At 37.0% G+C, this 22,852-nt stretch overlaps 1 protein-coding gene across 3 annotated transcripts in view; it reads left to right on the top strand.

Moving 5' to 3' along the window:
• LOC124114200 (ADP-ribosylation factor GTPase-activating protein 1-like) overlaps window positions 1-22,852 on the top strand; it is a 114,460-nt gene that overhangs the window by 14,358 nt on the left and 77,250 nt on the right. For all 3 annotated transcript variants that reach the window (XM_046474797.2, XM_046474796.2, XM_046474795.2), the window contains exons 4-7: window positions 487-689; window positions 2,115-2,183; window positions 3,888-3,987; window positions 4,962-5,018. In XM_046474797.2, coding sequence (XP_046330753.1) covers window positions 487-689; window positions 2,115-2,183; window positions 3,888-3,987; window positions 4,962-5,018 — 429 coding nt within the window. The remainder of the gene's footprint in view (window positions 1-486; window positions 690-2,114; window positions 2,184-3,887; window positions 3,988-4,961; window positions 5,019-22,852) is intronic.

Raw genomic sequence — 22,852 nt, 5'->3', positions numbered from 1 at the left:
TCTAACCCCAAATCTAGTAGCATTCATACTTTTGTTTATGTCTTAGGGAATGCCATCATAGTTCATTTTGAAAAGATTTATATCTGACCATGTTTTCTAGATAAATTTACTCTGTTGTTTGTATAATCATGTTGGTTCGAGATTGCAGACTGATGGAAAAAAACTTCTCCCTTACATTCTTACTATATCAATTACATGATAGTTTTAATGAAATAGAAATTCAAATTGACAAACAAAGAAAATAATTTAGCAGGGGCAAGTGTATTCGGCGACACAACAGTCGTCACTTGTTTGTAAACATAACGGTCATTCAGTTGCGCGGGTTCAACTCCAACCATGGCAGCAATAGTATAGAGAGTTCCGCGAATGGGCTATCGCTGTGAGGACCTTGGCAAGTTCAATGAATGAATGCAGTTGTCTTAGCCCAGTTTCACTGAACATTTAAAGATGGTTGTCAGCTAGACAAATGTTCCCATCATCTTCCAGGTCGCCACAGAGGCAGAAGGCAAGACATGGAGTATTGAAACCTCCCCGGCTAGAAACTATTTACCATTCCAGCCCCGCCTGGGGTCATCCAGCTCACAGCCCCGTCTGTCCAGTATGGACCAAGGGGGATCCAGCAACATGACTAACAGTCACAGCAGTGGAGATCTGCAGAACAGTTACCATGATAACATCAACTTTCAAAGGTAAGGAGGGGTGGTGGGGTAGCCTTGTGGTTAAAGTGTTCCCTCGTCACGCCGAAGACCCGGGTTGGATTCCCGACATGGGTACAAAAAGTGTGAACCCATTTCTGCTGTCCCCCACCGTGATATTGCTGGAATATTGCTAAAAGCGGCATAAAACCATACTCACTCACTCACTCACTCACTCACACAAAGGTTAGGATTATAGGCAACGTGATACAGTTACCTCATCTATTGATACATGTTGCGATACTTGAGCGACGATACAATATGTTTCGTCAAAGTCAGTTTGTGCCATTTTGTGTGAAATTCTCCATGGTCCAATAGGACATGTTACAATCAAGCAATTGGTGTTTAACTTGCATGACCGGTAATTTAGGTTTGCTCTGATAGTTTAAAGCAATCAGATTCAGCATTATGTTTCCTCATGAATGGTAGGGTAATGCTAGGCCTAGTAGTTAGCAATCATTACAAAACATAGCAAATATAACCTTCTCGATACAGAATTGAAATGTGTATTGTATCCTCAGGTGTAAATTCATGATGCATCAGTGAATCATGACGACCCTTATAGAGGCCGACTATGATTGTCATAAGAGGCGACTGACGGGATTGGGTGGTCAGGCTCGCTGACTTGGTTGATGCATGTCATCGTTCCCAATTTTGTGGATCGATGCTCATGATATTAATCACTGGATTGTCTGGTCCAGACTCAATTATTTACAGACTGCTGTCATATTGCTGGAATATTGCTGAGTGCGGCGTTAAACAACAAACCAACCAACCAACCTTATAGAGGGAGTGTATTCAGAGAACACACAGGTTGGAAAAGGCTTTGGATTTTAGATTTGCCTTGGAAAACCTTTCAATGTCGCTTTTGCAATGAAAAGTACTTGAAAATGGATAATGTGCTTCGGAAAAGCCCTGAATTTTCAAAACCATTCTCCATTTCATGAAGATTACCTAATTATTGCCTGTTGTATGAATTAAAAATGACCTTTAACTACATCACTTGCACTTTTACACAACATTTAGCATGTATGCTGTGTGCGGAATTATGAAAGTCAAGGGGTCCTTGTCATGTAGCCCAAAATGTTAAAAGTTAGATTTAGGGGATCCCAAGATTCAAACACTATAAGAGGAAACATCAACAAACCTCAAGGACCCTAAGAACCCGCATAGCTGTATAAGGTTAAAATATCATTAATGGGCATAGATTTTTTAAAATTCTAAGCCTGCAACTGAAGATGGATCTTTCACCTCAGAAGAAAAATATAAATGCTCAGTCAGTTGAAGACATCTGATAAAAGTTGTTATCAATTTTCTAATGTAGGACGTCAGATCACACTCATGTTCTTCACTGGTATCTATGTTAACTTTTTACCAAGGCCTATTTTTGAAAATGTCTTGATGTTTTTTATTTTGTAGTGATGAAATGAGACAGCAGAAACAGAATTTCTTTGATCAAAGGATGGCTGAAAATGCTGCACGACCAGAGTGAGTACAGTCTACTGCTAAACAAACTGAAACCAAATCTGGGTCACCATTGCGTTTTGGGACAGTATGCATGCAATAAGCCTTGCTCCAAGGCTGTGCTGAAAGTTAAGTCCATGGGTGTATAGTAAATCTATCCTTATAATAGGCAAGTCTTAGATAAATAGACAGAACAAGGCTGCAAGTCTTTTATAAGGATAACTTGTTCTTAGAAGTAATGATTTAAACTAATGATTATTGCCTTAAAGACTAGTGCAAGTCTAACATGCATGGGAAGAATCCATTTCCTTTAGCAGGGGACTGCGGTTGAGTGTGACGCAGTGTATGTGGAGTTCATGCTCTACATGTACAGTAAACTACGTTATAACAAACACGCTTAAACAAACTGGTTTTTTTGTTCCAACCATTCACTGTATATCTTATATTAAATTGATGGATATAATGAACACTCTTATAACGAAATAATGGTTTATGGCTCCGTGGGTAGTCTGTCGATGACAATGCTTATGTTTCCAACGAACTGTTAATCATGGAGCTGCTCTTGAGTCAACAATCATCCTATCAGAACATCAACCTATGGTTATGTCAAACTTAAATTAATGGTCCCTTTGATTTCGTTATAACCGTAGTTTACTGTATATATGTCAAAGTGTCATGTCATCTCTACACATGCACTGTAGTTACTCACAAAAACATTGTGAAAGATTTAATGTCTTCGACTGCTTTGATATATACGTTTGTCACACAGAAATTCTTCTTCAGAAGTAATACCCAAAGGAAAACTTCCTGCTGTTGTTATTGACACATGTATTTTGTGGATCCTTAGGTTCAGTTGTCAGGTCAGGATTTGTCTTAAGTTTGTTTTGTACTATGTTACAGTTATTGAATGTCTGACCTTGATTAACATGGGACACCCTGAAGGTGGTAGTGAGTTTGCATACTTTGTACCATGCTTCGGACAACTCAGGGCATCTAATCATATCTTGTGATCTGACATTTGTGTTGTTCAGTATTGTTATTCATCAGCCATTTCATTTAGTATGATGTGTCCGGGATTTTTTCATTTATCATATTCCATATTATTAGCATCTTAGTGTATAAACGCTTATTGCAATTGTTTAATATTTACTCTTTCGTCAGATTTTAACAAGATATTTTCATGATTTCAGCAATTTTGATTTCATTATTGATATGATTCATATGAATCATTAGCCAATTAGCCAATTTGACCCTCACTCTTGTTCTGATGTGATATTTGCATGATTTGTGGTTATGTTATTTTACCTTGAGTTATGTTTTGTGAATGTCAAGCAGCGTTAGAAATTAGCACTAGTCCTGTAGTCCTTGCCAAACTGCCCATTAGTTAAGGTATCATAAGGACTAGTAGAAATTTGCCATTTTTAAGGGTTTTGCTATATGTTATCATTATAAGGACTAGTGGACTAAATATGTTAGTTTCTACCCCTGTCAAGTTATGTTGTAAACTATTAATTATTTCTGCAATATTTATTCCATTCCAAGGGACTGATGTCTCAAATTCCTTGTCCAATTTTTATTCTACCATGAATTTGACCAATCAGATTAAGTATTTTATATTCTGAGGTTTCAAATCATAATAATTACCTCTGTTTGAAACAGCTCATTTGACATCCTTGCACAGTGGAACTAACATTTATTGAAACCAAAAATTGTTTCTTTTCCTTTCAGAGGACTGAAGCCCAGTGAAGGAGGGAAATATGTAGGTTTTGGAAATAGCCCTATAGAACCGGAGAATGAAGCTCTCTTCGACATGTCGTCACTGTCATCAGTATGTAGATTTCCTTTGTCATGAGCAATGACATCATCTAAGCACTGGTAGTTTATGAACAATAATCAATAATAATGCTGTAGATTGAAGAAAACTTAAGTCAGAAAAAGGATTTTTAGATGGGACTTCAGAGAGAATTAGTTACTCAATGCATGGGTAACACTAGTCAGTGTATTCCTCGGTCAGTGAAAATGGTTCAAGTCTTGGAGGTGTAGGGCATTTCATAGCATTACATGCATGTGGCTCCAATTATATGTTGTTATTTGACAATTGTTCATTTCAACAGACAGGTTCCAATTTACAAATAAGCAAAATCATTCAATCTTAAGATGGGTTAGAGGTTGCAAAGCAATATTCAATAAAAAATAATTGTTTAACATGTTGAATGTGAAGTTCACACAATATACATATATCTCCTTGGACCAGAGGCTGGTCAGTTGACCACAGAACTGACTTATTTGATAGGCATGACATAGAAGTTGACCGATGACAAATTAGACCCAATTTATGGATAACAACTTCTTTAATTACTGTAAAGATGACGTTTCGGTGTAGATCCTGATACCGTTGTCAAGCAAGTCTTGTCTTATATAAGGATCTCTACCAAAATGTCGCCTTTACAGTAATTATAGAAGTTTTTATCCATAAATTGTGTCCTCTTTAGCAAAACTGACATTTAAATGTGTATGCAAGTATCACAAACATGTTCTTGACTGCTGCGCTACCTCTCACTTGTTTTAACTTCAGTTGAAATGTCACTGGTGTGAGTTTCATGTGCCAAGATTTTTATAAGTACAAATAGATCTTAAAATAGACTTAAGGCTGGACCCTATCAAAGAATATTGAATATGCAAAGAAAACTGAATTTTTTTAAATACAAAACGAAAATGATAACATGTGAGTAAAATACTTAAGTGATTTGTAAACCTCTACTGGAGCTCTGTACACTATATATGACATGTCATTACTTTCAGGGCTTATCATCTTGGGCCTCGAGTGCCACAAAATTTGCCTCAGTAGCTTCTGAAAAGGTAAGTCATTTTAAACTTTCATCCGGTCATCAAGCTTCCTAGACTGTTGTCTCGTGAGACACATAGACTAGTCAGGTTCCATTTAACAAAGCTATCCCTGCACTATGTGTGTCTGAAGTCCTTGTTAAGTATGGATTCTAAAGTTTGTAATGCTAAGATCACTTTGTGTAATGGAGTCCCACATCACAGTGTTGTCAGTGAAGTTGTCTGATCAGTGTCAGTGTGAGTTTCTTGTGTGTTTCATTTTGTTGGGTGTCAATATCTGATGTTAGTGTCAAATTGTTGTTTGTGCTTAATTAGTCCATGCATCTCTTTCAGGGACTGCTTTGCTTGTTTATTTTTAAATTATATCTTTGTATTTATCTCGCGTAAATCAGACGACAATTTAGTCAAATGTTTTGTCAGCCTGGTAATGCTGATCCCGATATTGCTGATCCCGGTAATGCTGATCCCGGTAATGCTGATCCCGGTAATGCTGATCCCGATATTGCTGATCCCGGTAATGCTGATCCCGGCAATGCTTATCCCAGTAATGCTGATCCCGGTAATGCTGATCCTGGTTATAAATGTCAAAAAGGGAGAAGGGAGATTTTATCTTTGATAAGAAAAAAGAAGTGAAGAAGAAAATATGTTGTGGCACCCAAACAAATATAAAGGTTTTTATTGATTCCAAATGATTCCTTGACTCCTTGCGGGGCGGTCGGGTAGCCTAGTGGTTAAAGCGTTCGCTCGTCACGCCGAAGACCCGGGTTCGATTCCCGACATGGGTACAATGTGTGAAGCCCATTTCTGGTGTCCCCCGCCGTGATATTGCTGGAATATTGCTAAAAGCGGCGTAAAGCCATACTCACTCACTCACTCACTCACTTGACTCCTTGGCTTTGTAAATATATGAGTTTCTGGATTGAGATAATTTCTGAAAAGAATATTGCCATGGCCATTACCCCAAGCACAATTACACCATGTATTCACTTCTCTCCATGGTTGTGCGTCATCATTTTCTATTATGACAGGGGCACGGCATCTTCCTTAGGCATGGGAGTTAACTGACTATAAAAGTCCAGTTTCAACGCTTGCCAAACTACGCTGGAATTATGGAGTTATATTTTGGCTGGACTAGCAAGTCTATGCATCAAAATCGCATAATGAAACCGACATCCGGTTCATTAACTGGTATGTAGATTTCAGTGGATTGCAGAATTTGCGAAGCATGAGTATCATGAACTTAGCGTCAACATATATTTTCCAAACCTTTTCTTGGTTTTAATCAAGGTGCTCACATGATTTGATACACTTTACGAAGTAAGACCCTTTGTATTACAGTATAAACCTTGATTATCAATCAGGCCGTCTTCACCGGGCGCCACCATTTTGTTTGAAGCAAAAGCAAGTGATATTTGAGGTAGATTCTGATCTAGATCTAGATGTCATCAAGTGAAATAGATCAGGTGTGAAAACTAATGCAATGCTCGGAAAACGTATCTATACACGAACATGTATTTAAAAAGTCCTGGATTGCTTTCAACAACTACTTGTAAACCACAAACACTTAGTTTTATAAGAACACATACAACTTTATGAACAAAAACTTCCTGTAATTGCATTCAGCTTGGAAAACTTTCATGTGAACAAAGCAAAATTCAGATTTCTCACTGTGTAGCATTTTCTCCTATTTTGAGAAATGCATTCGTCTACTTGTTGCATATGTTGGCTCACATTTTGAGAATTTACATGGGAAGAGTATCGTAGCAAGAATTAAGAAATAAAAATGGTAAATTCTGTAAAATTGTTAAATTCAAGAAAGTGTCAGTTTCACTTCAGCGTGACGCAATGACTAATGCAACATCATGTACAACAACAGGAGTATTCATTTGCATTTCCAACTGATTCTTATTCTGTTGGTTTCAATGCCAAACATAAATAAATAACAATACTCCGATTGTTTCTAATTTCTTACAGGACACATTTATGTACAAGTGATCCCTGATCAACAAAAGTCCCTCCTTTAAAAATCACACCAATTTGTAAAACTTTGTCATTGGTAGTGATATCATACGTCAACATGGGTCACATTATTGCACATACAGTGAACTATGGTTAGAACGAACTCAAAGGGACCACTAATTTCATTTGTTATAACCGTAGTTTGTTATAAGCATATATACAGCACATGCATGGACAGGATAAAAAAAAAGTTTGTTATATCTGTCAGGTATAAGCGTGTTCGTTATAAACCCTGTGTTTTTTGTAGTTAGTATTTTCTTGGAGGTGGAGGATGGGTGAATAAAAGTACACAAAGAATGAAGAGAAATAACCACATACATGTCCAACATTACAAGTATTTTTCTTAGTTTAGAAATATTCTTTTGAGTATTTGATGAAAAAGATCCTATCTCATTTTTATCTATTTCAAGCCATTATCTTTGTAGTAAGAAACACACATTTATGTTGTGTCCAAAATACTTCTGTTTTATCAATCAATACACGAGTGTCATCTTTCTCTGACATTGTCAAAGACATGAAACAAACCTTGACGTCAAACAAACAAGTATTACTTTCAAATTACTCGAACATATCAGGTGAAAGCAGGGATCTAATTCAAGTCTTAGATAGGGCCATCTATTAGTAATGGTAATTATATTAGTAAATAGTAATAGTATTACTGTTTATGTTTTATGCAGTCGCATTAAAATCAGATCTTAGGTATTGCTACTGCCAAACAAAGATCCGAGGACATCCCATTACAGGTCACGTTAGTACGACCTTTCATCCAACCAATCAGAGCGTCGCTAGCCAGATCAGGAAAGTGACAATCGGAATTTGTTTTCTAATCATGCAACCTCGAAAGGGTATTCCGAACGACAGTTACGGTCTTTAGGACTGAATCCATATTATCTAGATCAACTATTAGCCATTCCAAAATGTTCCTTTGTTCAGTTTTCAAATTTGTAATCAAGAATTTGTCAAAATATATTTCGAAGTTTGAAATTAGTGCCGTAAAGCATGAGAAAGCTGCCTTCTGATTGGCTTTTGTCAACTGCTTGTCAGTCATTCCATTAGTCGGTCAAAGTTCGCGAAAGGTTGGTTTGACGTTACCCATAATGGGATGTCCTCAGATCTTTGTTTAGCGGTGGCGAGAACTAAGATTTGATTTTATTTAGATTGTGTTTTATGAAGTATGATTTCATTTTATCTTATGTCATGATACCTAAATGTGTTAAGACAGTTTGGTTACTCGCGAACAATATACTACTCAAGTTGATATATCATTATGTCGTTCAGATGACAAAAGCACTATTTGTTTTTCAAACCAGTCTCATATTTGCAATTAAGTTTACACCTTTGGATAGGAAGTAAAATATTCTATAATTCTGTGTAATTTTATGGTTCTTGCACAGCATTCACTTTTCAAACTAATTTGGCATTCAGAGGGTTAAATCAAACTTACTTACTGGTTCTCATTTTATAGTGAAATTGCTGAACAGATGGAAACTGAAACTTGTACATACAGATGATGATGATGATAATGATGATGATGATGATGATAATGATATATTCTTCAGAAAAGAGTTCTCCAAACTTCATGCAGAAAGAGAGATAAAAATCTGTGCAAGAAAATGTATCTTCTGCAACATAGTTACACAATAATAAACTTTGTAGATCATTTTGTTAATTTTGTTCATTCCAAATCAGTTTATGGCAAAACATGAAACAATTCTTATGTGTGTAGCTCCACACTTTCACTTATTTTCACTTATTTTTTAATTATGACCAAAGTGTTCGCTTGTCATGTCGAAGACCCGGGTTCAATTCCTGACATGGGTACAATGTGTGAAGCCCAATTTCTGGTGTCCCCCACCGTGGTTTTGCCGGAATATTGCTAAAAGTGGCATAAAGTCTCACTCACTCACTCACTCACTCACTCACTCACTCACTCACTCACTCACTCACTCACTCACGCACGCACGCACGCACGCACGCACCCACCCACCCACCCACCCACCCACCCACTCACTCACTCACTCACTCACTCACTCACCCACCCACCCACGAGTTATCATTATTTAAATACGGGTAAATATTTTTAAAGTATGTACTTTTAACTAACATCCTTTCAAGAGGATGTACATAATGTTGATATCTAATAAAAAAAATATACGACTTGTGGTTTATCTTACAATAAAACACTGCAGGGAGAATATACGATGAGGGGAGTTGTTTATTTCTTAAATATACAAGCAGTTGACAACACAGACCTGAAGTCATGGGAGAACCAAATGTAGGCTGACTCAAAGATATGGTCTTAACCTTTTAAAAAATATCTGAATTTAAAGGTTACCGGTATTACAATGACTTTCTATCTCTTTTCTGGAGCATCAGATATTATCGAAAAAAGATCCAACACATCTAAACTTCTTTTGAATGTCACTATTATCGTGTAGTTACAATATGTGACTGATCAATATCATGGAATCTTGCCAAGGTGGTACCTGATAATAACTGAAAAATGATGTAAATTTAAAAAATGGATGTGAAATTACTTTTGAATGTTTTGATAAGATAGGAAAGTTTCTAAAAATCTTTTTCTAATCTTGAAGGTAAAAGATGGTAGAGAATAAACTATAAAAAATGGATAAGGAGAAAGCCCAGTTACGTGTGAACTGGTGGCTGAACCCTTTCTTATACATATGTTTTGAATGAGCCGGCTAGGTATTCTTTACACAGCAGCTGTGTAAGATGTATATAGGTAATTAGTTCACAACCAAGCTGGGCATTGGACTGCCAGAAAAGTAAAGACCCTGACAGTATCTTGTCAGACCAAAACATGTTTCTTTAGCCTGAAGTAAAGATTGGGGTTCTTTGACTTGTTGTCTAATACCTTCTACCACAACCTTGCACATCTATTTAGAGGATTTGTATAGTCTGATCGTCTGAACTGATGCATTGTTGTCCATGCTGTGGTTCTGTGGACTGCAATATGTACAGTTACGATGCTAATTACTGTGCAGATATCCGTCTTGCCCTGGCGGTGTAGCAGTTCCATGCTGCAAGACAGTGTACCTTGGAGCTCAGTGTTGCTAAGTGCCAAGTCGAAAGTGATGTAAAGCAGGTTCTGCGAGCTTGGTCTGTTGCCATATTCTGTGGCATAAGCATCTTGCTGGCCATTTCCATGGAGTAAATTGTTTGCATGTGACTGGTCTGATTGGGTTATTGTAACATGCTCTGCTATTTCTGATCATGGTTTAGTTTCAGCAAATATATGTTTTGTGTCATTGAAATAATCTGTGTCACACTTTGATAGGTAATTTGTACATTATGCTTTCATTAATAGATGATTGTCTTTGACTTAACTTGTGTCCCTTGGCTGTGCAAGGACCTGCTGATCATGGGTTAAGTCCACTGATTCAGACTTGAAGTGCCAGATTGTCCCAAATAATGGTTCTCTGTTTGTAAACTCCAGCTCATGGGGGTCACGAAATTGCAAAGTCTCTGACCTGAGTCACTTATGGCCTTCTTGCATTTAGCTCACAAACTGTGACATAATCGTAATACTGTTCAAAGCAGCATTGTGCGGGATTCCCAATTGAATGGGATTGTGCGCTGCAATCGGACTGGTTTAAGAAATGTTGTTAAATGGAAACCAAATATGGAACCAAATATCTTCTGAACATTATGTTTCATATGTGTCTAAACATTGTTGTTTCCAATTGTTAATGTTAATAACACTAGAAGATATGAAAACACATTTGTATATCCTATTTGAATCCAATCCAGCTCACTCCCTAACATGTACATGTTTTGAAGCAGTTACATTTTTGGGGAAGGTGAGGTGAAATGGGTTTTAACTTTAACGTTGCATTGGAGATTATTTCACTGATACACACATACATTGACTGCTTGTACTAGTCCAAACTAATGCTGGTGTCATAGTGCTAGCCCACTTAGATTCCATGCCACAATTTAACATGGATTCCCACTGCTGACTCCGAGCCTACCAGTCCTTGTTTTATCCCCTTAATGCCAAGCATCAGGCAGGGTAACATCAAATACCATCTTTTGTCGTCTTTGGTGTTGTGTGGACGGGGACAAAGCCACCATCTTCCTGCTCTTCAGCATGTGCAGGCAGACGCTGTGTCCACTAGACAAACGGAGCTGGTCATGTTTCTTTGGAGTTTACAGGTGGAAGACATGCATATTTGAGGAATATTATACTTTTTAAGTTTAAGATGTTTTATGAGCTGACATATTTGCTTTGTTATTGTTTTTAGACTTGTTAAACCATTTGACTTGTGTTTCTAAATCATGTCTCCCTCCTTCCAGAGGAGGGGAGACATATTGTTTTTGGCTCGGTTCCTGTCAGCTTCAACGTTCACATCCTATCCCGAGCCATAACTTGAAAACCGATCAATATTTTTCAATGAATGCATTGCTCATTAGCTTAACTGGTGCCTTTTGCTATTTTATTTTTTTCTCAATTATATTTAGATTTTTCATGGAAACAATTTCAACTTAAGCTCAGGGTAGGGTTCGTTTCTGGGGCTAACTTGAAAACCTTTGAACACTTTTCACCGAAACTTGACATATGCATTGCTCATCTTCTTAACTGGTGCCTTTTGCTATTTTCAAAGTTTTCTAAATCTTATTTTATTATGTTTTCATGGAAACAATTTTGACTTGGTCTCAAACAACTCTTGGCTTTGTTTGCAATGTATATGTTTGCATGAAACCACATGCTCAACTTTTGTCTTTTCATGTTTCTCAATTTTTAGTTTTTTAAATTACTTGTGTTTCCATGGAAACAATTTGGAAATTCTTAAGAGTCTTTCTACTAAGCATTAAGCTATTGATTATCTACTTGTACAATACTATCATCGAATCTGTTGTTACAAGTTCAATTGTCTTATCTGCCATCTTCTGTGATGCTGCTTCATTAATGCATTAATCAGAATCTATGCTTGAATGTTTTAACTCTAATTCTTTTTCGTATTTGCAAACACATTAACAACTTGAACTAATGTATCAAAAAAAGCAGGGGGCAGACTTCTGTTTTTATGAGTGAATACACATTCTTCTTTCTTGTTGGTTTTCACTCTTTCATGAAATAATAATCAAAATATTCACTGGACCATGATATTTAGCTCAGTAAATATTATGAAAATAAACAGTTGAGAAGTAACAAGAATACAAGCTTAGTATTGATTGTTGGTCAGTTGGCCCAGGACATACAGCTGTGTGTATCAGATTGATTAGACATGTCAATTGATGGCTTAAACTCACACTTCTAGTGAAGTCCAACTGTAATAACAAATACCGTATTCGACATAATAAGCGCCCAGGGCGCTCTCAAAGTTAGAAATAGGGGGCTCTTAATAGAATATTATTTTGGTGAAAAACAACAGAGTTGAAAGATCGTATATTTCGTGGTTTATGCTAACAGCCTGAAATGTTTATATACAACAGATATATTTTTTCCAGAATTTAATTTCCCATAATTATGAATGCATATAACATGCGTATTATACACGAATAAATAGGTCCTGTGTACATTGATCAATCGGAAGGGGTGCTAATTGGGATTGTACGCTAGCCAATATATTAGAAAATATCGAGTGGGCGCTTATTAGAGTGGGGCGCTTATTACGTCGAATACGGTAACTGCCATACTCAATATATTTAGTACTTTCATCCAGAAACAGCTCCAAAGGGCATTTCATAACAGTTGTACTGTACGATCACCAACAAGCACCTTAATACAGTGGTAGAAACTAACATTTTAGTCCACTAGTCCTTATAACGATAAAATATAGCAAGACACTTAAAAATGGCAAATTTCTACTAGTCTTTATGATACCTTAACTATTGGGCACTTTGGCAAGGACTACAGGACTGGTGCCAACTTCTGACGCTGCTTAATAGGGTTCACAATCTACCATGTCTACATACTGTCTACATGGTCAGGTGGATAGAACATCTGTCTGGAGAGCAGATGTTTGTTGGTTCGGTCCCCATGATAGTGACTAAAAGGACTGGTTAGTTGGTGATGTGTCAGTGATTTGTTGATTGCAAGCCCTGCAGCATAGATCATTGGTCATAATATCTATCACTTGTTTTTCAGATCAGACTTGTTTATTTACAGGCCACAGCTGGTATCTTGTAAATTAATTGTAAAAAATGTATTTTGCACAGGCTGCTCTCTCACTTGCATTCCCAAAACATATTTCATTACTGTCATGAGAAAAATTCTCTCCACCTTATCATCGCCTCATTATCACTTGTATTTCTTTACCAATGTGAAAGACAATGCTCTGCATAGTGTTTGTTAATCATGTGAGATTTCATTTAATGAAGAAAAAAGAACCTAAAATATCATCAACTCCTTGTTACTTTGAAACTCAGTTTTTATTTTTTTTTAAAAGTGTAAGGTATATGGATTTTGCTCTGCAACATATTTGGACTAAATTATATTGTATTGATTTTTGAGAGTGTGGATGTTGTCCCTGAGTCTATTCTCAATACTGATATCTGCTCACTTTGAGAAAAGTTGTAATGAAATCTCTGCTGAGTTGCCATGGTAACAGTTATATCACCTCGTTTGCATTTTCCTTTCAACTTGTCCAGGATTTCTGTGGTAGAATGTTGAACCTGTCATTTGCCTCTTATCTATCAGCCATATTGCTTTTATGTAAATGTCTGCATCTGAAAATATGAAAACAAAAATTTTCTAATTTTTATAGACTTAAGAATGTGACTTGAGAATAAATTAACTTCCCTGTGATAATTCTTATTCTTTGGATAGTTTTAGTAATAATATGATCTATACACGTAGGTCCTCCTCATGTTGTGTACTGATAATGTTTGTTTGTTGTATCAAGCAGCAGGCAGCAATATTCCAGCTGTATCACTGCAGCCATTAAAAGACAGACAAACCAGTGATTGGTATTTAGAGCAACATCCCACACCGTCACGGTTTGATGATCATTCATCAACCAAGTTACGGAACCTGAATGACCCTGACCCTGACCACACATTTAGTTGCCTCTTACGTGGGTTACTCGGGGCCTGTCATATTAACAGTGTCCATAATTATTGACATATTTCGATAACATTTTTCAAAATGTTGCTGAATTCCCATGTCTTCTAAATGAGACCAAAGTAGCTAAACCTATAAAACAAGGTTAATACAACTCACCTGATTTGTGTCCTATAGGACTGAATGAATGTTTGATTAGGACAGGATTTGTTGTTTGCAATATTACAGCTATATGACAGCTAGACAATCTAGTTATTGACATCATGAGCATGGATCCACGCAATTTGGATACAATTACATGCATCAACCAAGTCAGGGAGCATGACCAGCCGTTCCTGTTAGTCGCCTCTAACGACAAGCTTAGTTGCCTTTTACAGCAGGCATAGTCGCCTTAAGGCAAGCATGGGTTGCTGAAAACCTATTCTAACCCGGATCTTTACAGGGTGACTAGGACAGGGCAGGAGTCATAGTGCCACAATTCCAAGATGATAGTGAATAATAAGGTCATGATCCTAACACGTAAAATAAAAACAACACCTGTGGTGTATTGGATAGAGCATCTGTCCAGAGAGCGGGAGGTCAGTCATTCGATCGCCTTGCCGTGTCCTGTCAAAAGATGGCACTTGCTGTTACCCTGCCTTGTGCTTGGCATTTAGGGTTTAAACAAGGAATGGTCGGCTCAGAGTCACTATACTGTGTCTGAGAGATTTTGTTTGGTAGTATTTGTAGTTTAATGTCTCGCTCAGCAATATTCAAGTTATATGACTACATCTGTAAATAATCAAGTCTGGACCAGACAGGCCAGTGATGGAAATTATGAACAACGATCATTGCTATCCGGGTACGATGCTGTCGGGGTCGGGGTTATACCCAATTTCACCTCACCTGAAAATAGAACTAATCTCAATGACAGTAACGAGTGCACAAACACATAATTATTTAGTGCAAAACAGCATGATGACCTGATCAACAGAATCGGACATGACATCTTACAACACTGCGATTGTACCATTTTGTTTCCTGATTCAGACAATCCGCCACATATAAGAACTGGCAAAATGTTTGAATATGGAAAGCATTCATCCATATTACAAGCATAAATATATGTTTAACAATTTGGTTTATGTCAGATGATAAGAATATCCCTATCAAGAGTTGAGTTGCATGGTAGCTGCAATGTCGGTGATGTATAAGGCTGCATAGTCTTTGTACCTGACCTTTATATGATTACCATTATTACATTGATTACATTGGCTTCCTGTAAAAAAGCAAGACTCAAGATTGTTATGTGAACAGACTACAGGAACACTGTTAAATATATGAATTATGATGGAAATAAAAAATATAATAGAAAGAAAGTCCTGATACACAGATGTGAAAGTGACTAGCTGATTTCCAATCAACAAATCAACAACAAAAATTCTCTGTCCTCAGATCCAGGGGTCCGGAAAATTTAAAATCCCAGTCGGACATTTACATTTAGGCTACGGCCCCTTCAAATAGTGTATTTTTGTATAACTTTTCACACACATTTAAAGTTGTTACGTACAGTGTTCCCTCGTTATTGCGCGCTTCGGTTATAGCGCGTGGTAAAGCATGGCTCCCAAAATTTACTAACATTTTTAATAAATTCAAGTTTTCCAATGACTTGATATTTTCCCCCCATCTCAGAAAACATTATCAGCTGATCACCGCGATCACGTAACACCTGAAATACCAGTCAACAAATCCGAACTGAAGTACGCAATTTAATCCTTTCATTATGATATCTGGTAATAAAAAAATTGTTCACTGTTTATCTGGACTAGAGTTTGCAATATATTTTATTAATATTATTCAATATTTCATTCAAGAATTATAATAATGTTTACAATACTTTTGGCGTATGCGAAGTGATCGGTAGATCGCACAACTCACCATCATTTACAGCAACCACGGTCAGATTACCGCTATTGACGCCTTGAAACAAACTTTAGATGCAAGAGAATGGATACACATATAATAAATGCTGTACCATGGCTCGCTAAAAGTCATATTTGAGGAAGGTTGACTATTAAATGTCAACCTTACGTTTTCGCAATCGAAATACATGTAGCACAGGGAAGCCCCTACGGTGACTGGTCAAAATCATTCCATACCCCCAAAAATATCCTGCAAACCATCTGTACCAAAGTGCTACACTTATCATGCTTATGGTTCTTATAATTATCCCCCGCCGCGCGAAAGCGCGAAGCGGGGGATATAGTATTCACGACCGTCCGTACGTCCGTCCGTACGTCCCACCTGTTTGTTGCCGCGATATCTCAAGAACTAAACACTGGATTGTCTTCATATTTGGAACTATGGTGTATATACAGACTCCGCAGACACCAGTCGGTTTTGGTGACCTTGACCCCATTTTCAAGGTCACAGCAGGCATATCTGCTTTTGGAGTTGGAAAACGGTGTTGCCACGATATCTCAAGAACTAAACACTGGATTGTCTTCATATTTGGAACTATGGTGTATATACAGACTCCGCAGACACCAGTCGGTTTTGGTGACCTTGATCCCATTTTCAAGGTCACAGCAGACAAATCTGCTTTTACAGTTGGAAAACGGTGTTGCCGCGATATCTCAAGAACTAAACACTGGATTGTCTTCATATTTGGAACTATGGTGTATATACAGACTCCGCAGACACCAGTCGGTTTTGGTGACCTTGATCCCATTTTCAAGGTCACAGCAGACAAATCTGCTTTTACAGTTGGAAAACGGTGTTGCCGCGATATCTCAAGAACTAAACACTGGATTGTCTTCATATTTGGAACTATGGTGTATATACAGACTCCGCAGACACCAGTCGGTTTTGGTAACCTTGATCCCATTTTAAAGGTCACAGCAGGCAAATCTGCTTTTAGAGTTGGAAAACGGTGTTGCCGCGATATCTCAAGAACTAAACACTGGATTGTCTTCATATTTGGAACTATGGTGTATATACAGACACCGCAGACACCAGTCGGTTTTGGTGACCTTGACCCCATTGTCAAGGTCACAGCAGGCAAATCTGCTTTTGGAGTTAGAAAACGGTGTTGCCGCGATATCTCAAGAACTAATCGCTGGATTGTCTTCATATTTGGAACTATAGTGTATATACAGACACCGCATACACCTGTCAGATTTGGTGACCTTGACCCCATTTTCAAGGTCACAGCAGGCAAATCTGTTTTTGGAGTTGGAAAACGGTGTTGCCACAATATCTCAAGAACTAATCTCTGGATTGTCTTCATATTTGGTAGTATGGTGTACAGGCGGGGGATATTTCGTCACTCTGTGACAAATACTTGTTTTAAGTATATATATGGTGGAAACTGCAACTAAAATAACACGATATTGGAATATATTATTCCTGATAAAATAATAATTTCAGATACAATTTCTTCCGACCATTGCATCAAAATTCTTTGTAGATGTATATTGGGTACGTTTTAACTGAATCACCCGTAGATTGGGAGGAAACGTGTGCACAGCTGATTGCTAGTTCTGGCTTAGTTTACGAGAAAATACACACGGTAATCTTAATCTCTGCATATAAAACAATGCCTTGGAGAGCAGGAAATACATTTTAAATGGTAAATCATCATGTCTAGTGATGTTTTATATCAAATTTCATACTTTTATTGACCAAGTTTGTTATACCTGTTTATTCACCGGAATTCTTTGAAGCAAAGACGTATATACAATGTATATATATCTTTGGTTGAAGGGATGTGATAACGCTCATCAACTATTTGGACCCTGAAGGTAGTGTTGTTTGTTTTCAAAAATGGCCAGACAGAAAAATTTAAATGTCCGGTAAGCAATATATTAAATCAGATATTTTGACATTCCCAATCGGACATGTCCGGCGCATATGACCTTTTCCGGACCCCTGCTCAGATAATTTTGCTTGATGCAGGAATCCATTAAAGTGCAAGAAGATTCATAACAATTTGAAGGAGCTTGGCCAATATTTCAAACTATTACTGTAATTGACATTTGTCTAACTATGCGACACTTCGTATTGTGATACATTGATACTACAATGCATTGTTTCTGGGATATTTTAGATTCAGTTCCATAAACATTAATTTAGATTTATGTAAAACTCAAACATTGTTTCTAAAAACTTTACCAACTGATCTATGTGTATATGCATTGGTATGCATTGACGAAATGGGAAGTAGACTGCAGTATTGGGGTCCCCAAAGCAAAACAAACGTATTTAAGTTTTTACGTAATGGGTCCTTTTCATCACTGTCAAGTTACAAATTAAAGATATACAGGGTCCCTTCATTGAAATACAATGGCAGAAAACCCCCCTTATTTCCTGACACTGCTTGAAGGTGTTGATCAAATTAACCTGCTGTATTTGAGTTACTGTTCTTCCGTCCAGATTTAGAGAAGGTGGCTTTCTACCAGGTTATTATGAAAGTACGAGAATCTGTACTTTACTAAGAAAGTGTTATCCCTAATATAACATTTGTTACATTTGACCACTTTCTAAATGGCAATGTGTGTTCATAGGTTTTTATGAATTAGACTGCAATGAAGTTATTTGTAAGAGGCACCACGTTAAACATTTCTGTCCATCTTAAAGTGTCATATTTAATCCAAATGTGCAGGTTTATTGATTTTTCCATGGGAAATTGTCAAGAGTATTTCCAAATGATTTGTGTCATCTGTGCCATTTGTAACAGCCGTTCGAAATAACTCTTCCATAAGGAGCTAATCTTGGTAACAACTTACAATGTCAGTAATTACTGATAATTCTTCCAAAATAATTACTGTGTAGCCGGCAGATGAGCAATGCTAACATCTACCTGACGATGTGGCCATTGTGGCACTGCGACGAGTCACTCGCTACTCCTAACAAAGAAACAAAGTATTGATCCGTCGCAGATGGATGTTGTACGCTAGCAGTCCACTCACTTGCAGGTCTAGTAGGTCGGTGGTGGCAGCAGACACGACGTATGGACCTCGTTGCATCACTCAGGGTACAGACATAAGTGTCAGGAGACTTACATTCACCTAGTAGAGCCTTAGTCAGGATCCAGGTGTGAAAGATTCTGGACCAGTGATGGAACTTGGCAAATTTTCGTTCAGTGTTATCCATGTTGTATGAGTCATTGAAGAGCTGTGACATGCAGCACAGCGAGGATTTTCTGCTCTGACACTTTTTGCTGTTGTTGCTGATACTGCTGTTGCTGTTGTCAATGATATCTCCTCTCTGATTTTGTCTACTGCTTCTTCTTTTGGTGAGTTGTTTGAACATGTTTTGCTTATTAATCTCCGTTTTTTCAGATGGTTGACATTTCCATATTGTCTGTTATGGCTGCCTATTCAGTACATGGCCACATGGCTGATGTTGAACTTCGGGGAACAATGCTTTCCTAAGTTTTTCTATCTTGATATACATATAGTGTATATATTGTCATTATATCTTTCATAAGGTTTAATAGATAACTTAACTGTAGTCCTTTGGCTTGGACACTGAATATTAAAGCTAAATAACTGTCAGTTGGCTTGTGGGTATGGCCTATACTCATGTGTATGTTATAGTTTTAGTAAAATGCTAATGAACATTTGTATCTACAATTCCAAAAAAAAACCACAAAAAAAACCCAGGAAGAATATGTTGTTCTATTATGCAGGTGTCCATTGTCGTTCTCATGATGTGCCATAATGCATAGCTATGCATAATGCATAAAGTCATAAATGATAAGTATCATATTCCACCAGGTGTTACATTTAATTTGTTGAACATGCATTCCTTACATGATATTGATTGTTATCTTTTAACCCTTTTGATGCTGATGCTGGAAGAAATGTTCTGAAAACAAATAATTTTCAAATTGCTACCTAATCGCACTTCAAAAACCATAGTTTTAGAATTATAGTGTTTTTAAATAGATGCAGATTGACTATCTCTGTTTTCTCACCCTGTATATTAGAATAACATTAGACCATTATACATCAATTTAAATACCAGTAGGGTTCATCCCTTCATGGAATTTCATTGACATCTTTGAAAACTGAAAGCTGTTAATCTGTCATTCTTATTGATTTTCATGTTTTCATTTGACAGTTATAGTCTAAGGTTTTGTCTGGATCTATTACCTGCTCAGAGGTTGATATTCGGTCCCAGGTCTGCAACAAATGTCAGTAAAAATTCGCAAACTGGAATTTAGATTTCCCTAATTCATGTTACTATAGTTATAACTAATGTCATAGCTTTGTCGGGGTGATTTGTATGTCACTGATTACAAGACCAGTAAAGAAGAAAAGACTTTTATTTATAATTTAACATACAATTCTTATACAATGTTAAAATACTTTCGAATTTGGGAAAACAAGTTCAAGTACCAGTTTTGAACAAAATGGCTTTTACCCTGCAAGTTTGCCTTCCAAGGGCATTCAATTTGGAGACCTACGGTAGATAAATCCTGGATGGTAATAAGAGGTTGTCAGGTTCACTACTCATTAGGACCGTTCATTAGATGACAGTGATAATCAAAATAGTGTGGCAAAGTGTCCTTTTGAAACAGACACCATGTTGTCACTTTAATCCAAAATATTTTGTATTTTTTTAGACTGTCCTCCTGAATCAGATGCTCAGTCCTCAATTCAGTCTTAAATATTTAGTATTTCTTTAGAGTGTTGAGTTGATTAAATATATGCTGAAAAGGTCCTCTTGAAACAGATTCCCTGTCCTCCATTTCCGTCCAAGATATTAGCTGTCAGTTTGGACTGTCTGGGTAATCTAATCAACACAGTATTACATTCTCTTGGTGCAGACATCCAATCCCCAATTCAGTGAGAATTTTCACTAGCAGTTTAGACGGTCCAGTTAATTGGATTTTTGGATCAAAATGGCCTCTTGAAACCCAGTCTTCAATTTAATTTGTATTTTCAAGTCGCACTTTTGGTTTATTTTTGGGAGCAAACCTTGTGTCCTTGAAACAGGCCCCCGTTGCAAGTGTGTTGCAACATATCTAGTATTTCAGCTACAGAGATCCTACCCCTGCATGGTTTTATAATCCTCACTGTCTGTCAGATTATATGCAATCAATAATTTATTCATTAAGTCTCTCATTCGTGTGTTTTAATTCTTGTCTCAGAACGGTTCTCCTTATCAGTACTCTTCAGCTCATGTACTGTGAGGAGAAGTCCTCGATTGTCTGCTTGTTTTGTATGCAAGGCATTCTACAGTCAGATTTAAGGATTTTATTGGGATTGTACGATAATGCAGGAAACAGCCGAAGTATCTGTTTTGCACTGATTTCAAAGAGCAAAGGCAATGGGGAATGATTATCAGCATTGTGCTACCTTTGGCAATGTTGCTGAATATCGAAGGTATCATAATGTTAGTGGATTTAAAACAGGAGAGACCCATGGGTCTTGAGCACAGAATTCCCAATGCATAATTCCATCAGGACCTGCTGGTGAAGGATTTGAATTGTACAGCCACCCAGATTATGATCCTTGGTTTGTCTGCACCACTTGCTTGTTTCACCAGAGTGGTAAACATCTTGGACCTGCATGTCTTGTGAGCCTTCTGCAAATATTAATCTGTAATACATATTATATTTGAAATTATAACTGTTCATTATAATATGGAGCATTGAACTGAATTCGGTCACTAAATCTAACTGTTATTGGTGTTTTCTTGCCAAGACAGAGTTAGGCGATATTACAATGATTACTAGGAGTATATGTATATATACTCAATAATTATATGTTCTACATGTTATTGTAAGTTTAAACCTTGAAAGGACATGAATTTCTATTTTATAAACTTGATGGTCTTTTCATAGTTTTGCTGGAAAGCAACATCTTAACAATATTTCTTAATTTATTGATCCTTAGGCCATGATGCCATCATGCAGAAGGCAAAATATGAACAAATGTAGCATGGGTTTGGAACGACTAGAATTTAATTACAAAGAAAAAATAAAACAGAATAAAAAACAAAAGATTTTTTATTCTTTCTTGAAAATGCAATATATTTTCTAAGAAAGTTTTAGTGTAAAAAATGGTTTTGCTTAAGGCAAAATGAAAAAGAAAGATATTAGTGTTTGTCAGAGACTGCTTGCATCAATATCAGTGTCTCTGCAGAACAAAATTAGACTTTTGCTAGAAGACAAAAGATGAAACTTCACCGTATCTATTAAACGTATTATCAAAAGAAAAGTGATGTATGCTTACCCTTGCTTACCTATGCTTACGCCTTGGAGAAATAGGAATTATGCATAAACCTGAAGGAGGGATTGCATTGATAAGACACTCCGTTTTTTTCATTGTGCAAGTTAAGGACAGTTGAAAAGAAATTCATTTCATTCTAAAATGTTTGCCCTATTTATTAAGATATTGGCTCAAAATATTTCCCATATTTAGACTTTATTACTGGTAATAATCGTAAAGAGATACTAGTTGGAATGTTAAAATCTTCTGATGTAAACTGTCTTGAGAACTTAGCCAATTATGTTAAAGATGCTATCTGTCTTCATTCTTCTTACCTGTAAATATTATTTCATGCAGCACTAGGGGCCGGTCGGGTAGCCTAGTGGTTAAAGCCTTCGCTCGTGATACACTGAAGACCCCGGGTTCGATTCCCGACATGGGTACAATGTCTGAAGCCCATTTCTAGTGTCCCCAGCGGTGATATTGCTTGAATATTGCTAAAAGTGGCGTAAAACATACTCACTCTCTCATGTAGCACCTGATATGAAACTAAATTGTATGTATCTGCCTGAGGCCTTATTACCAAATAAACTGATTGATTG

This window comes from Haliotis rufescens, unplaced genomic scaffold (assembly GCF_023055435.1).
Source record: "Haliotis rufescens isolate VD_foot unplaced genomic scaffold, xgHalRufe1.0.p SCAF_2, whole genome shotgun sequence".
NCBI lineage: Eukaryota > Metazoa > Mollusca > Gastropoda > Lepetellida > Haliotidae > Haliotis > Haliotis rufescens.
This window is presented reverse-complemented; position numbering and strand designations above follow the sequence as displayed.